This window comes from Panthera tigris, chromosome D2 (genome assembly GCF_018350195.1).
Source record: "Panthera tigris isolate Pti1 chromosome D2, P.tigris_Pti1_mat1.1, whole genome shotgun sequence".
Taxonomy (NCBI): Eukaryota; Metazoa; Chordata; class Mammalia; order Carnivora; family Felidae; genus Panthera; species Panthera tigris.
The window spans coordinates 81747255-81763073 of NC_056670.1; the positions used below are offsets into that span (position 1 = coordinate 81747255).

At 44.9% G+C, this 15819-nt stretch overlaps 1 protein-coding gene across 2 annotated transcripts in view; it reads left to right on the forward strand.

Annotated features, from left to right (window-relative positions):
• Window positions 1–15819, forward strand: part of DOCK1 (dedicator of cytokinesis 1) — a 524611-nt gene that overhangs the window by 448207 nt on the left and 60585 nt on the right. For both annotated transcript variants that reach the window (XM_042961087.1, XM_042961088.1), the window contains exons 34-37: window positions 6578–6663; window positions 6848–7004; window positions 13650–13690; window positions 15134–15224. In XM_042961087.1, coding sequence (XP_042817021.1) covers window positions 6578–6663; window positions 6848–7004; window positions 13650–13690; window positions 15134–15224 — 375 coding nt within the window. The remainder of the gene's footprint in view (window positions 1–6577; window positions 6664–6847; window positions 7005–13649; window positions 13691–15133; window positions 15225–15819) is intronic.

The following is a 15819-nucleotide window of genomic DNA, read 5'->3' on the forward strand; positions in this document are numbered from 1 at the left end:
CGGAATCCCTGCCTCCCTCCCAGGGAGCTGCCAGGTTGGGGCTGGCTGGCTGCTGTTTACCTAACCCGCCACCAATCCAATTATCTAACCTTATTAGTCACATCAACAAGGACTTAAATTGGCTTCGCTTTTATAGCAGATGTGCAACACTAATGGAGTGAGAGGAAGGCATTAGGGCTTTTCGTTTTTGCAAAACGTTCATGTTTTGAGCCTGTGATGTAGCTTTTTTTTTTTTTAAAGGTTGCTGCGTCTTTCTGAGCGGGGCTGTTTATGCACCGTTGTTTGTGAAATATGCATCATGTCTGGGTCGTAGCATGCTCTTACCGTTGCAGTGGAGGGACGGGGGCTGCTGGATTCGAAGAAAAACCTGCCATTTTACACAAGATTCAACTGCACCGAGCCATTACTGGAATTTCAGAAGCAGGCATTGCAGATGGGCTTTTCTACGGCTCCCCAGAGTGGCAGCTCGTGTCTCCTCCAGCCGCAACGGAAGGACTTCCATCAGAGTGATCTCATACACACATTTCCCCGAAAGTCTCCTTTCTGGTCTCTGCTTTTGCAAGAAAGAGCATGAATCTTCATCCAACAGAGGCGTGTCCTTGTCCTTGTCCTCGGTGCTTGAGGTCCTGCCTCTCCAGGCTCCAGGCGCTGAACAGGCTTGCCCGGTTGGGGGACGGAGAGGCATGGAGTTACCCTTTCACAAGCTCTGTCCTCCTCTCCCCGGGGCTACAGGCCCGCCTTGATTCGGCCTGACACCGTTTGTGCTGAGCAGATCCTCACAGGTGATGGATAAGCTCTGCAGAGGCCTGCTGACAATTCCTGGTTCTCCCAGCCCTTTCTCAGAATCTTCTATGATGTGGACGCTGCATCTGTTCTCCTAAATTGTCCCCTTCTACTGCATCTTCTGTCTACCAGTCCCGGAGCACGCTGTCTCTGGTGTCTCTGCTTCCAGCTTGCCCACCCCACAAGTCGTGCCAACGGCGTGTTCTCTGTCCCTGTGCCCACCCACCCCCACCCTGACCCCAATCCCAGAGAGGCACGTTCATGCTCGAACTGGGTCTTCGGGAGATCTTGACTTCTTTCAAGGGTGAGCGCCTGTGTGCGACGATTTCAGGACCTGCTGTACAGGTGTTTGGAGACATCAGCATCTCAGCGTCCCTTACATCACCCAGGCGCCCCGGCTGGGCCGCGTTCCCACGAGACGTACTTCCCCCTGGCCTGAAACTAACTTCTCCCCTATGGCGCCGACACCCCTACCCCCCAAGTCAGTAATGCTCTGAGTCGCAGCCTCGCTGGATTTTGCTCCATAAAAAAATTGCATGCTTGTAAATTCCCTCCTGGCACCTTTGGGAAGAATTCCATTTGTTATGTCTTTGGAAGAAGAACAAAACAAAACAAAACCAAAAAAAAAAACAAAAAAAAAACAACCACAGAACTCACAGCCGAGAATTTCAGCAAATGGCTGTATGGGCTGTATACCATTAATAAAGACAGAATGGGAAAGACTCCACAGAAAAATAATATTTTCAACCATGAAGCTATTCTCTGTCATCTCTGTGAGGGTCAGTAAAATGCTCCACAACTTCCAGAAATTCCCACTGTAGTTGTAACAGTATTAGAACATGAGTAATCTTTGTGTCCTGGATGTTTTTGAGGTCCTGTCTGAATAATCTCTTCCTACTGCCCATGCTTGGTAACCCTAACTGAGTGACTGAATAACCCAAGTGGATGTTGCCGGCTTCTGCTGGTTGGCGGGAAAGCTGGTCCATTTTGCACCGTCATATGGACCTAAGTTTGGTGGTGATTTTATCCTGACGATTCTTGAATTCTTTGGCATTTTGTGTGTTGGTTTATTCTTGCTTTCGATTTCAGCATAATGCTTGAGTTTAGTTCCGGACCCTGAAAGGGAACATACGGCACGAGAAGTAGGCTTTTGTTGTATTGAATCCGGACCCCAAAGTCTGAGAGATCATGGAAGCTGACACCCTGGACCGTAATAAAAGTTCTGATTGCGTTGAATTCTGTTCTGAAAAGCCTTGCAGCAAAGAGATGCCCATACCCCTGTAATCTCTTTTTAATGTTTATTTATTTTTGAGAGAGAGAGGGAGAGGGTAAGTGGAGGAGACAGAGGATCTGAAGCGGGCTCTGTGCTGACAGCAGTGAGCTCGATGTGGGGCTTGAACTCAAGAACCCCGAGACCATGACCTGAGCCAAAGTTGGACGCCTCACCAACTGAACCACCCAGGTGCCCCTCCTGTAATCTCTTTTGACCAAATTAAACAGGACTCACTCTGAGAGCATGTTTCTGGAGTCCAGTGTCATTGGATACAGCCCCAAATCCCTTCTTGATGTGTGTGCTATGGAAATGGGGGGCAGCTGCACCTGTCTCAGGTGTTGCCAGGTGTAACAGCCAGGCAGCGGATAGTTCCCCAGCCTTGGGGCTCTTGAGCCTCTAGGTGGAAGCTTCGAGGTCAGCGAACAGCCTTCTTGTTAGACTTGGAAGGATGTGGGGATATGGAGTGAGAATGTGAAGCCGGTTCCTTCTTCCCGCTCATGTTGTCCACGCAGGTAGAGTTCAGTGATGTTCTCCCACCTACCCCTCCTGTCAGCGCTAAAGAGAATGGACATAGTTCTGCAGTTCCTTCTGGAAGTTCAGAAACTGAGAATCTGATTCCTTGCAGCTCTCTGATACCAGAGGGTGCTCTCAAATCATGGCCCTCCCTCCAGTACCTTGCGAACACATTTTCTTGGGGAAAAAAAACAAAAACAAAAAACAGCAGAAAGCAGAGCACCCGTGGGCAGAGCACATTCACGAAGGCGTATTTGCAGCAAGCCAAAGGAATGCTTTTGCTAATGGACATAGAAAGCCATGTTCCTAGCTTTCAGATTTCATCCTGTTCTTGGTAACCTCCAAGCACTTTATCAATGTGGTAAATAAACTATTTGTGCAAACCTTTCCATCCTGGTCCAGCTCCCTTTCCTTGCTCTGACATAACCTCAGATCCCTTGGGTCTGCTCTCCTGGATGCCTGAGGAGCAGGCCTGGTTCTATGCATCTATCTGGGCATGGTAGCAGGAATGGTAAATCTAACTTCCAGAAAAAAAAAAAAAAAAGATGCACTCTAAAGCAAACAAAAGTGGCTTTTGGATTATCCACTGCTGAGATCCTTCACTCCATGATCTCTTAAATTGGAGCCAATAACCCGTGGTTAACTGTGGCAGTGAATGGCTAAAGCGGTCATTCCTTTCAAAGTTAATTGAATTAACAATGCTGTCAACCTTCCGAAAAGCCCTGTATTCTCACGGACTCTGTTTCATATTCTTGGAGGGGCGCTGGTTTGGGAGGCTTGGAGATGCTCTGTTCAGCTTTTTAAGTTGGACACCCTGTGGGCCTTTTTGTAGTGATACTGGTGATTCAGAAAAGAGAGGAAGTATAATGATTTTGCCTCAACCACCTTTGGAGCCACACAGTAAACCCTTGCTAATTTTAATCTCACCATAGAGAACCCTGCTGGAAATTACCAGTGTGCATTTATGAGTAAGAGAATAAGCACAGTTGTTTTTGTTTTTGTTTTGTTTTTGTTTTTGTTTTTGTTTTTGTTTTTGTTTTTGTTTTTGTTTTTGTTTTTGTTTTTTAAATCAGCTCTGCTCTATCAGCAAATGGACTTTCTCCAGTTTATTTGGACAGGATCATTTAGTCCTGATTGTGATAACCATTCTCAGTACACTAACAAATTAATTCTAGAATATTCTGTAAAAAAATAATGGAGGCCCTGGAACGAGAGGCTAGCTGCAGATCTGGGGTATTGAATCCTTGCTGATAAAGAGGGCTGCCAGGTGTTCGTGCAAATCACTTAGTTTAGACTAGAGGTTAGTAAAATTAGAATCAGCTGTGCTCTCTGATTTACTTCTCATTCATCCACTCATTTGAGGAAGCATTAAATTCATCAGTCAAAATTTGATAAGCAGCATACTTAAGGAGCTGGAGTTTCCTTATTGCCCTTGTTTGTGACAGCTAGGTTTACGCGGAAGCAGAGAAAACATGCTATTTCCCTAAAGTAGACTCCCAAGTTCAAATAACCTCCTGATTAACCGGCGATGAGCGGTCTCAAATGCCTGTGTGTGTTTGTCCATGTTGGGATAAAGCGTACTTTCCTGAATTCCTGGTGCCTTCCTCATTGTATGCTCGTTGAACATGTGTGGCCTGCGGTTGTGTGTTTTGGTTAAATTGAGTCTTATTTGATCCCTCCATTGTTTGTTCTGAAGAATCAGCACCCACCGAAAACTTCCCCTACGGTGCTCCCATCGTGGTACCCTCTGGGAAATGGGATTGGCTGGAAACGTCAACTTGTAGCCTAATGGCACCTGATCTGCCTCGTATTTGATTCCAAAAGAGCCCCCACCTTCTGAGGAATTTCTGTAAAGAACAAAGTCCTAGTGGGTTAGTATCAAAAGGTGGTTGATTTCACAGTAGAGTCATTATCATGAGGCTCCAGGTGAAAACGATACAAGTTCTTTTTTCTTCTTCGCTAGACTTGCCTCTTTTCCTGTGCTCCTAAAAATCCCTGAACTTTTCAGGCCAAACAGAATAAAAAAGAGGCTGTTTGCTTGGGGAGGAGACGATGGAGAGATCAAGAGGAGAATTGCAGGATTCACTGAGGTCCAGAGTTTTGCAGTGTTGTTGAGTCCTTGATGTTGACCAAGAATCAATACTCTTCTCCAGACCTGTTTAAGCCTCCGCCTCATCTGTAGTGCGATAGAACTGTGGCTTTAGGCAGCAAGTCCTGATCAGATCAGGCGGGTCTGTGCCTGTTTGAGGCTCCTCCCTGGGTCTCCCCAGCCCCCCTGCCTCCAGCCCCACGGGTGCCACAGTCGGCCGCCCCTGCAACAGCAGCAGCGGCGGCACCCTGCTTGACCGGTGCAGCCCGTGGTGCCTGCAGTCCTGTTGTGAGCCCTCAGATGAACGTGTCCATCCATTGGCCTGTGGGGCCAAGAGCACAGTGTGTGTCTCAGCGACTGGCTGGACCACTCCTCTGCTGACACAGGAAGCCCTCCCCAGCTCCAGTCTAGCACTCGTTCTCCAGTGATTCATGAGCACGTAGCACGGTCCTCCCATTAGAACATCACCACCAGGGGCCCTTCTGGAAGAGACCAGGAGAGACGAAAATTCTGTCTGTCACGCAGCTTAAATAACTATAGGATCCTGGTAATAGCGGGAGACTCGGGGGATTGTCAGCCTGGATAGCATTGCCTGAGCATGTATTTTTTTTTTTTATATGTTGTTTTTGTTTGTTTGCTTTTGAGAGAGAGACAGAGCACGAGTGGGGGAGGGGCCGAGAGAGAGAGGGAGAGAGAGGGAGACACAGAATCTGAAACAGGCTCAGACTGGGCACTGTCAGCACAGAGCCCAAGCGGGGCTCGGACCCACAAAACCGTGAGACCGTGACCCGAGCCAAAGTCGGACGCTCAACGACCGAGCCCCCCAGGTGCCCACTGAGCATGTATTTTAAAGGGATCCTAGAGACCCTTGCCTACATGGAGGGTGTGCTTGCTTTCTGTACGCTGAATTTAGCCGTTGTTTCCCTCAATTCCCCCTCTGCCAGTCTTCTTTCAATTCGGTGTGGTGATCTCCTGCTCTACGGGAACTAACGCTCTCAGGGGCCTCCTTCCTTCCTGGCCCAAGTCAATGGGTGATTTCAGGGCTCGTGCAACATGGCGCTCACCTGGCGAGAATCCCGTATGGAGGTGGCCCTGAATTCTGCCAGGGACGGGAGACTGGGCAGTGAGGATGAGCACAGATCCATTATTACCTAGGTAGTTATTTCCAGCCTCGTCAGCCACAAGGCTCATGACCCCTGTGAAAATCTTTTGGAGATTTGTACCTCTCCAGAGTTTAGAGTTTTCCCCAAAACTCCAAGAGACAGGGTTTCGGTCCAGGGAGCATTTCTGAGGATCCTTTCCCACCCCTTGCTCTGGAAATCTGATCAGAAGCTTTGGGGTGTTCAAGGAAAGGCCTGGAGATGGACCTTCTCGAGACGTCTGCTGGTCTTGTAGAGACACTGTCCTTCCTGTGTTTTATGGTTTTTTTCAACCCAAGTGAGGTATTTCACTAGACCCATCAAGGAATGGCAGTGAAGTGGCCCCTTCGATGTTTTGTGATTGCAGAGAACTTTTTGCTGGCAAGTGAAACGCCATCTGTTCTTTTCCAGGAACCAACGAGCTATTTTAGATGTTACTTGTTGGTGGAGATGAAGTTTGAGACGTTTTTTCGCGTGGCTCCTTGATTATTCGTCCTACGGTTCCCTCGCCTTTCTTTTCTCTGCTCCTTGCTCCTCCCATCAGAATGTACATTTTAGGCTCCATTAACCAGGGAAGGAAGTGGAAGTCCCCCTGTGGCAGGGGATCATCAGACATCTCTAGGGGGTTGGGGATGGTACCTCTTAAGTGAAATCAGGTTTCAAAGGCGTAGGGTCACTATCTGATGAGGATCTCTCCCCGATTTACGTGCCGTTGATGCTCAGTCATAAAGTGAAATATCCGCCATGCTGATTATTTACGCTTCCTCTGCTTAATTATAGTTTGAAAATGAGATCATCACCAAGCTGGATCATGAAGTGGAAGGAGGCAGAGGAGATGAACAGTACAAAGTGTTATTTGATAAAATGTAAGTGTTGATTAACAGTAGGATTTATGTCAGAATAGAGACAGGGAGACTGTAATTAGACTACAATGAACTTTGTAGCCCAGAAATAATTAAAACGTGTTAATAATGGGAAATATTTTAAATTGCACCAGTCAAGTTTCTTTTTCTGAGAGGGATTAACAACGTGTGCATAATTACTTTTCAGCCTCTTGGAACACTGCAGGAAACACAAATACCTCGCCAAAACAGGAGAAACTTTTGTAAAACTCGTTGTGCGCCTGATGGAAAGACTCCTGGATTATAGAACCATCATGCATGATGAGAACAAAGAAAATCGTATGAGCTGCACTGTCAACGTGCTGGTGAGTGAAATGCAAGTTAATTAAATTTCCAATCTTCACAGTAAGCCAGAAACGTACTGTGTTCAAAAAGTTCAGAAGCCTTGTGACAGCTGGCCACGGAACTGCCTTTGCTTGTTTCCTCGTCTGTTGCAGGGGAAGGGAAAATGAAGAGCTGTTTTTGCAGATCCACTGTAAACACGTCTGCAAAATCCTGTCCCCTCCAGGTGTTTTCACATCGTTCTTCCCGTGGCTAAGAAGGAAGGGCCATCTTATTTTGGAACCAGGGTAGCACCTTCCTTGATTATAGGTCTCAAGGGCATCACTATTAGGAGGTGGCAAGCGTGTCCCGTCGTGGGTTGAATGATGGCCCCCAAAAGATAGGTCCGCATCGCACTCGTCGGAACCCGCGAACGGGACCTCATTTGGAAAAAAAGGCTCCTTGTGGATGTGATTGAGGTCAGGGTCTCCAGAAGAGATCATCCCGAATTACTATCCAGGTGGGCCCTAACTCCAATAACAAGTGTTCTTGTAAGAGACAGAAGAGGAGAGGCGCCAGGCGGGGGTGGGGGTGCTCATCGGTTAAGTAGCCGACCTCAGCTCAGGTCTTGATCTCGCAGTCTGTGAGTTTGAGCCCTGCATCGGGCTCTGTGCTGACAGCTCGGAGCTTGGAACCTGCTTCAGATTTTGTCTCTCTCTCTCTCTCTCTCTCTCTCTCTGCCCCTCCCCCACTCACGTTCTGCGTGTCTGTCTCAAAATATAAATAAACATTTTAAAAAGAGAGAGAGACAGAAAAGGAGACACACGGAAGTCCATGTGGAGATGGAGACAGAGACCGGAGTTATGTGGCCACAAGCCCAGGGGCACTTGGACCCCCCTTACCACCCCCAGAAGCTGGAAGAGGCAGGGTAGAATTTACACCTGGAGCGTTTAGAGGGCGTGCGGCCCTGCTGAAGCCTTGAGTTCAGACTCTGGCCTCCAAAAGTGCAAGAGAATATATATCTGTCGTTTTAAGCCACCAGGTTTACTGTGAGTTATTACGGCAGCCACGAGGAGCTAGCTCGTGGTCTCGTGGATAGCAGATGGCTTGGGTAGACTTGGCCGCTGCCGTCCACGGACCTCTTTGACCCCTGCTGTCACCGTGACATGGCCAGGTCCTGTGGACACCGCCTGCCGGAGACAGTAGTGGAGCAGTGAGCTTCAGGCAGGGCATCGCGCTTTCAGGAAGCTTCATGACCAGCTCGTCTGCAGGGAGTGTTTGGCGAACCCCGTGGCTGTCAGGAGCCACGTGACTCCCACACCCAGCTTCGAAGATGTCTGTCTCTCTCTGTGTCATCCTCCTCTGGTAAGTAGCCAGAAGAGCAGACTCTTGGCCCTGAGAGGGTCATCCTCAACTTCCCCTGCCTGACCCGAGGCAGGAGGCACTACTCCTGCTTTGTGCTCCTTACTTTACTCCCCTGGATCTGGAGTATCATCATCTGGTCGCTCGATGACATGTACCTGCTCTGCCTTCACTTCCATGCCCGCCATTTTGAATGGGCTCGTAGGCCCTTCAAGCTCCTGGAAGTGGCTTTTTGTGCCAAGAGGAATATGACCGATCGTTCACTCTTTAGGAAACCACCAGAGATGCTCGGATTTAAAAGCAAAAGGAAATGTTTTTCACCTTCCATCCAGTGTAGTGTCCATACCGCATTCGTGCTTCGTGCAAGAAACTGGCAGCTGAAAGCTCCCGAGCCATCCCGGCCCCTGCCATCCATCCGTGGATAGGCCACCTGTTTTGATGAATGATAAACACCTTCTACAGAGAAAACTGCTGGCCCCCAAATTGGAGAGACAAGAGGATACAGTGAAGCAGAAGCCCAGGAGCAAAAACCACCACCAGAGCCAGTACTGGATTGGATTCCTCCTACGTGGCACGTCATGTCCACTTTCAACGTAAAATTACAAGGCATACTAAAGGCAAAAACACAGTTTTAAGAGAGAGAGAGCAAACATCAGAGCCAGGCTTGGCTTTGGCAGATGTTTTCAGAATTTTCAGACCGGGAATTTAAAATAACCATGATTGGGGCGCCTGGGTGGCTCAGTCGGTTAAGCGGCCGACTTCGGCTCAGGTCATGATCTCGCGGTCCATGAGTTCGAGCCCTGCGTCGGGCTCTGTGCTGACAGCTCAGAGCCTGGAGCCTGTTTCGGATTCTGTGTCTCCCTCTCTCTCTCTGCCCCTCCCCCGTTCATGCTCTGTCTCTCTCTGTCTCAAAAATAAATAAACGTTAAAAAATTAAAAAGAAAAAAAATAAAATAACCATGATTAAATTGTTAAGAGCTCTAATGGAAAAAGGAGACTTTATGCAGAAACAGATGAGTATAATAAGCAGAAAGATGGAAACTCTAAGAAAGAATCAAAACGAAATGCTACAAATCCAAAACACTGTGACAGAATAAAGAAGGTCTTTGGTCTCATTAATAGACTGGCCACAGCCGAGGAAAGAATCAGCTTAAAAGATTGAAATATGTTTGCATATGTTTCGTAAGGGTCTTGGGCAACTGGAAGAATTACTGACTTCTGGCTTCCGTCCCTGAGATCTGGCCTACTGCTGTGCTGACTTTTACATTCACTTGTAGGCTAATTGTGTGTAGCATAGCAGTGAGCTCTGCCTCAGGTAAAGGCCCCAGTCTTTTGCACAGGAATGCCCTGGCCCTTGCTTCATTGTCTTCCTGCATTTTTGCCTTTGTTCAGAGTAATTTACTTCTGTGATGCTAATATGGTTAACATGAAGCTAGAAATCAATATTTTTCTGCAGGAGAGAAGTAGAAACCTCTTTGAAATCATTCCCTACTATGGACATACTCTTCCTCCTGATTTCTAAGGGCATCTAAGAAGCTGATTTGTGTCCAGAGAGAAGAATTATTAATAGATTTATTAGCTTTCCAACTTCGATGTTTGAGAATACTATTTTTTTTTTGAAGCAAGATCTCTCATGTTCACCAGGACGCGAAACCTAGTGGGGATGTGCTCTGAATGTGGCCTTTTATCATCAGGACCCAGGGTCAGAAAATAAGCTCTTGAAATGCCACTTGCAGTCACAGTTTCTGATTAACCTCTGTTCCTCTTTCATACGGAGCCTCACTCAGCACGTACCTGTTGTTAGTGCAGTCAGCACTAGCTAGGCTTTAATCAAGAATCACATCCAGGATTCCTGAGATTATCTGACATCATTAACTTCTTTGAACTTGGAACATCCTGAATCATTCTATGAAGAGTCAGGTGTTCCATTCTTAACCAATGCCTGGGATCACAGGATGGTTCTCAACCTATCACAAGTCTTTCATTTAAAAAATAAAATAGGGGCACCTGGGGGGCTCAGTCCGTTAAGCGTCCGACTTCGGCTCAGGTCATGATCTCGCAGTTCGTGGGTTCGAGCCGCACGTCAGGCTCTGTGCTGACAGCTCGGAGCCTGGAGACTGCTTCTGATTCTGCGTCTCCCTCTCTCTGTTTCTCTCTGTCTCTGTCTCTCTCTCTCTCTCTCTCTCTCTCTCTCAAAAATAAATGAACATTAAACATCTTTTTAAATTAAAAATAAAATGGATCTATGGATTAAAGAGAAACAAGAAAACCTGGTTTTTCTAGACAGGTTTTTTAATATTCACTACTCAGCTCACATTTAGTCACAGAGGTAAAAACATAAATATATTTTATTTTTTATTTATTAATTTTTTAAACTTTCTGATCTTGTTTTGTTTATTTATTTTTGAGAGAGAGAGACAGAGTACAAGCAGGGGTGGGGCAGATTGAGAGAAGGACACAGAATCCGAAGCAGGCTCTAGGCTCCGAGCTATCAGCACAGAGCCTGATGCAGGGCTCCAACCCATGAAGCGTGAGATCATGACCTGAGCTGAGCCACCCAGGTGCCCCAAAACATAAATATATTTTAAGTCTCTGGACCATTTTCACCTTTTCTCCTGGTACTTTTCTTATGAAATAAATGTATATTGATCTCTAGAAAATATAGATGTATAAACATCCATTAGTAATATATAAAATGTACTCCGTTTATCACTAAGCAGAAACCCTCTTGAAATCCTACAATAAAAAAATTTAAAAAAAGAATAAAGAACATAGGGTTTATTGATGCCCTTTAAGCCCATTGGCAAATTTCCTTTAGAACCAGTGCTATTTTGTAATTTGTTTTGTTTTTCTTAATGTTTATTTTTTTGAGAGAGAGAAAGAGTGCAAGCAGGGGAGGGCCAGAGAGAGAGAGAGAGACACACACAGAATCTGAAGCAGGTTCCAGGCTCTGAGCTATCAGCACAGAGCCCAATGCAGAGCTTCAACTTGTGACCCGTGAGATCATGACCTGAACTGAAGTCAGCCGCTTAACCGACTGAGCCACCTAGGCACCCCAGTGCTTTTTTTTTTTTAAATGGAGTGAGTGGAACATTCTAGTTATATGGGTTCATTAATGTCTTACTCTTCCTTGCAGTTAAAAAAAAATTTTTTTTAATGAGAGATGAGCAGTCACTCTGTCCAATGACCTAAGTACCCCTAGACGAACACCTCCCTGTAAGCACATGTGCATGACATTGGATCATAGTTCCCCCTGGACAGAAAGCACATTTGTAATTCAGTAGAATTTCCTTGTCACCTCATAATCCTGCAGTCTTTCATTACTGGTTGGTAATTTTGTTGTGTGTGACCAAGTTCTTCTATGCTGTCATCAACTTAGCCCTCTCTTAGAGTGGTGGACTCACTGTTACTTTATAGACATAAGTGACATTCTTCATGGCCCCTTTACAATGCTAATGAAAGTGGTTCTCACGAGAATTCTAAAAATCTTAGTACTCAGGAGGGAGTACAGCACCGGTATATGATGCAAATGTGTAAGTTCTGGAAGATCAGTGGTGCATAGTGATGCATTTGTGTTAGAGGGTCTGGTCCAGAAAGGCTTGCTCAGAGATTGGTAGAGCTTGAGCCTGAGCACCAGTGCGGAAGGGACTTGAGAGAGGGGACAATGGGAGGGGGTGCTGTCGACAGAGCCCAGAAGTGGGGCGCCAGAGCAACGTGAACTTTTACGTAAGAAACCCACAGTTTTATATAGAAACGGTTTTGAGATGAGCGTTCTTCAGTCCTAGAGAGGTTTTGAAGTCCTAGGAAGGGAACAGAACTAAGCACAGGCAGGAAACGGAAGACATTTCCATATCCGTGAGAGAGGAATAAAGGTCGCATGATATCCCCGTTGTGAAATTGTAAAGGCGAATGATCAAACGCTTGGGAAAGGATTAAAAATCTGAGCGCAGAATAGGATGGTGTGCAGTCGTAGCTTGTAAATACTGGTGAGTTAGAGTTGGAAGGGCTCATCCTCTACCTTTGATGCGGATTCTCTTTGTTATGTCTCCCTGAGTTGTCAGCTGAAAATATCCTCATTACTGAGCCATAGCGTATAAACCAGAGGACATTAACATCTCAGATGCAGCAAAATATGAAAATCTTGGAGCATTTTCCTAAAGGTGCCCCTCTTTCTTGTATTTATTTATCACTTATTTTCAAAGAAATCCGTTCCAGTGGCAGTGTCTTTTGTTGCTAATGAAATTCAACAACTTACGCCATCTATGGGATAATTGGACTCCTTTATAGCAGTGATATTCACTGGTATCTCAGGCCCTGATCCCAGAGTCAGCACATCAGATTCAGGTGCTAAATTTCACGCCGAAAGTGGCCGTGGTGTTGCCTGCCATTCGGCTTGGTTAGGTGACTGTTCTGTACCTTTTTGGTGCCTTGTGTATGGTAAAGTTTTTAAAGTCTTTATAGCGACGTTTACATTAAGAAATACCATTTTGATAGAAATTTTCATGCTCGCCCAGAAGATATTTTACAATATGCAGAAATACCCCTTGCTTATAACCTGCTCATTAATCTTTCTTCATTGGAGCGTATACAGAAGGTGCTGTTCAAATGGCAACCAGTTATTTGTTTGTTTGTTTGTTTGTTTACTTAATTCCTATGGTTTGGAAGGTCCCTCTGTCTGGAACAGCACTGTCCAATAGAAATTTCTGTGAGAATGGGAATGTTCTATATCTGCACAGTTAGATACAGTAACACTAACCCCTATAGGGCTACTGAGCCCTTAGAGCATGGCAGGTGTAACAGAGGGAGCAAATGTTTAGCTTTATTTAATTTTAATTAAATTTAATTTATATTTGAATGCATGTGGCTGGTGACTACCACATTAATCACCACACATCTCGAATACCATGTTGCCTTCTAGGGGCTCTTGCCAAAGCTGGGCCCAGCATGTCTTAAATCACGTTCAGGTTTCTTCCCAAATTTGGGATCTTTGCTGGTTTTTTTTTTTTTTTATCTTCTAATGACTTTACAACATTTAAGAATGGCTAAGCTGTCGTATCTTTGGGTAATACCATTTTTTAACGAACGACTGGTGATTCTTCAATGACAGAAGTAGGTTTTTGTCCTCACAGTGCAAGAAACGGAATCATTAAAATTGCCCCCTCAAAAAGTGAATTTCGCATTTTATGTGAATTTATGGTTCTAAACCAAGGGGCTGGGTCCATTTGGCTGTGTTTGACACAAAGTGAAGAACCATGATGATTTAATCCGCAGGTGACATCTTATATAGAACAGGTTTCTCAAAACAGTGTTGTGGTTTGATTTTTCAGAATTTCTACAAAGAAATTGAAAGAGAAGAAATGTATATAAGGTAGGTAGGCATCATGCTTGCTTGCACCTCTGTATGTTTATTAGAAGTGCTGTTTGTTACGTCCATGCTAACAAATGTTTTCCAACTGTGGGGGTTTATCTTGGAGGAATCGTGAACCCTCAAGGTAGAGTTTGATGTGTTCTGACTCCTGGCCCAGTTTATCTACACCAACACGGAGCTTTGACGGTCATATTTAGCCACCTTAGAGAAAAGCCATAAATTATTATTGCACAGGGTTTTTGTATCTTTTGACTGACCCATATGGCCTTTTAGAAAAGAGACAACCATATGATCAAGTGAGAAATCCAGTTTTAATTTTAGCACATATGGACAATAGTATAATTTTTCAGTCCATTCTTACTTTAACTGACACTGTGTTCCGATGTTTTATATTGTCTGCTGGATTTTTCTCCTTCACTTGCCTTTTTCTCTAGAGGGGTGGGCTGTGATTGAGCCCCCTCTCTTGGTCACCCTTAGGGGGCGAGTGTCAAATATTTAGCAAGACTATAACTTAGCAGAATAGAGTAAGGATACATCACGTGACATTCATGTTTAATGATGTGTTTATTACATCAAGCATGATTGTCTAACTTGATTTCTAAAAATTTTTTCCTTTCTCCCTTATAAAAATATGCCGTAGAAACTTAATAAACTTTTGGGAAAACAACTAGATTCTTTTATCCAAAATGTAGTTTACTTTATACTAAAAAAGCAACCTTTATATCTTAATGGCAAAGAAATTCTTTTGATCACATTCACTGTGATCATCAGAGCCCTTTATTTTTATGGATTTGTATTTTTATGGGTGTGTGTGTGTGTGTGTGTGTGTGTGTGTTTGGATTCAATAGAAATGTAAGAAATCACAATCAAACATCGTAATCTCATTTCAAATATAAGAAGAAAACTCTGGAACAGATTAAAAAGGATGAGAAACCCTTTAAGTACAATTCTGTCTTCCTGTGCCAGCTTCCTTTTCATCCTGAAAAGGGAGGACTCAAAATTCTTTTAAAAATATGATTGTATAGGGGGCGCCTGGGTGGCTCAGTCGGTTGAGCGTCCGACTTCGGCTCAGGTCAGGATCTCGCAGTCTGAGTTCGCACCCCGCTTCGGGCTCTGTGCTGACAGCTCGGAGCCTGGAGCCTGGTTCCGATTCTGTGTCTCCCTCTCTCTGCCCCTTCCCTGCTCATCCTCTGTCTCTCTCTGTCTCTCAAAAATGAATAAACGTTAAAAAAAATTTTTTTAAATGTATGATTGTATATTTCTCTTGTTGGTTTTTCTTAGTGCTTCCTGCACCCAGAGTGTTCAAGGCATTGTGAGTTGTGAGCACTGTAAAAAGAAGGTGTAGATATGGTGCACTGGTGAAGGTAGAATTCAGCTCTTGCAATCCTCGGCACAAATGATGTGTTCCCATGTGAGAAATATCTGTCTATTTCGTCACCTCAGGTATTTGTACAAGCTGTGTGACCTGCATAAAGAGTGTGATAACTACACGGAGGCAGCTTATACCTTGCTTCTCCATGCAAAGCTTCTGAAGGTAATAGAAATTACTACACGCTTTTATGATTCTGTTGTTATATGTTCTGAGATTATTTAAAATTTTGTGTGTCCATGATACATTTCAGTAAACCTATGATTTAAGATCTTATGGATTTTGACTAAATGTAGTGACATAAACAAAGACATATTTAGGAGCTACTTTGATTGTAGGCTTGGCCCTACTGAATGCAGATTTAACAAGATGTCATAGCAGATTATCACTGAGCATCATAAACAGCCATCACTGGGCTGTCGGCTAGCAGCGAGTTAGAGACTCTACGGTTCCTTATCCATGCCAGCAGAACTCAGAGGTAGTGGAGAATAACATCAGTAAGAAGGAATTTCGACAGCTCAGGGTAGGATAGGATGAGACATATCCCTAATTATCTTAGCAAAGCATTCACATCGAGATCTTCTATCAGTCCATCAGTTCACGTTACACCTCCTGCCTAATTCTCGCGGAGTGTTGCTCCTGAGCACAGGTCTGGCATGACAACGTTCAGCTGTGAGGATTCTTTTGTTTTGCAGATATCTTTTGACATTGAATGTTTGTTTGCAGGAATGTATTCATGCTCTTCCCTGATGCCCAATTC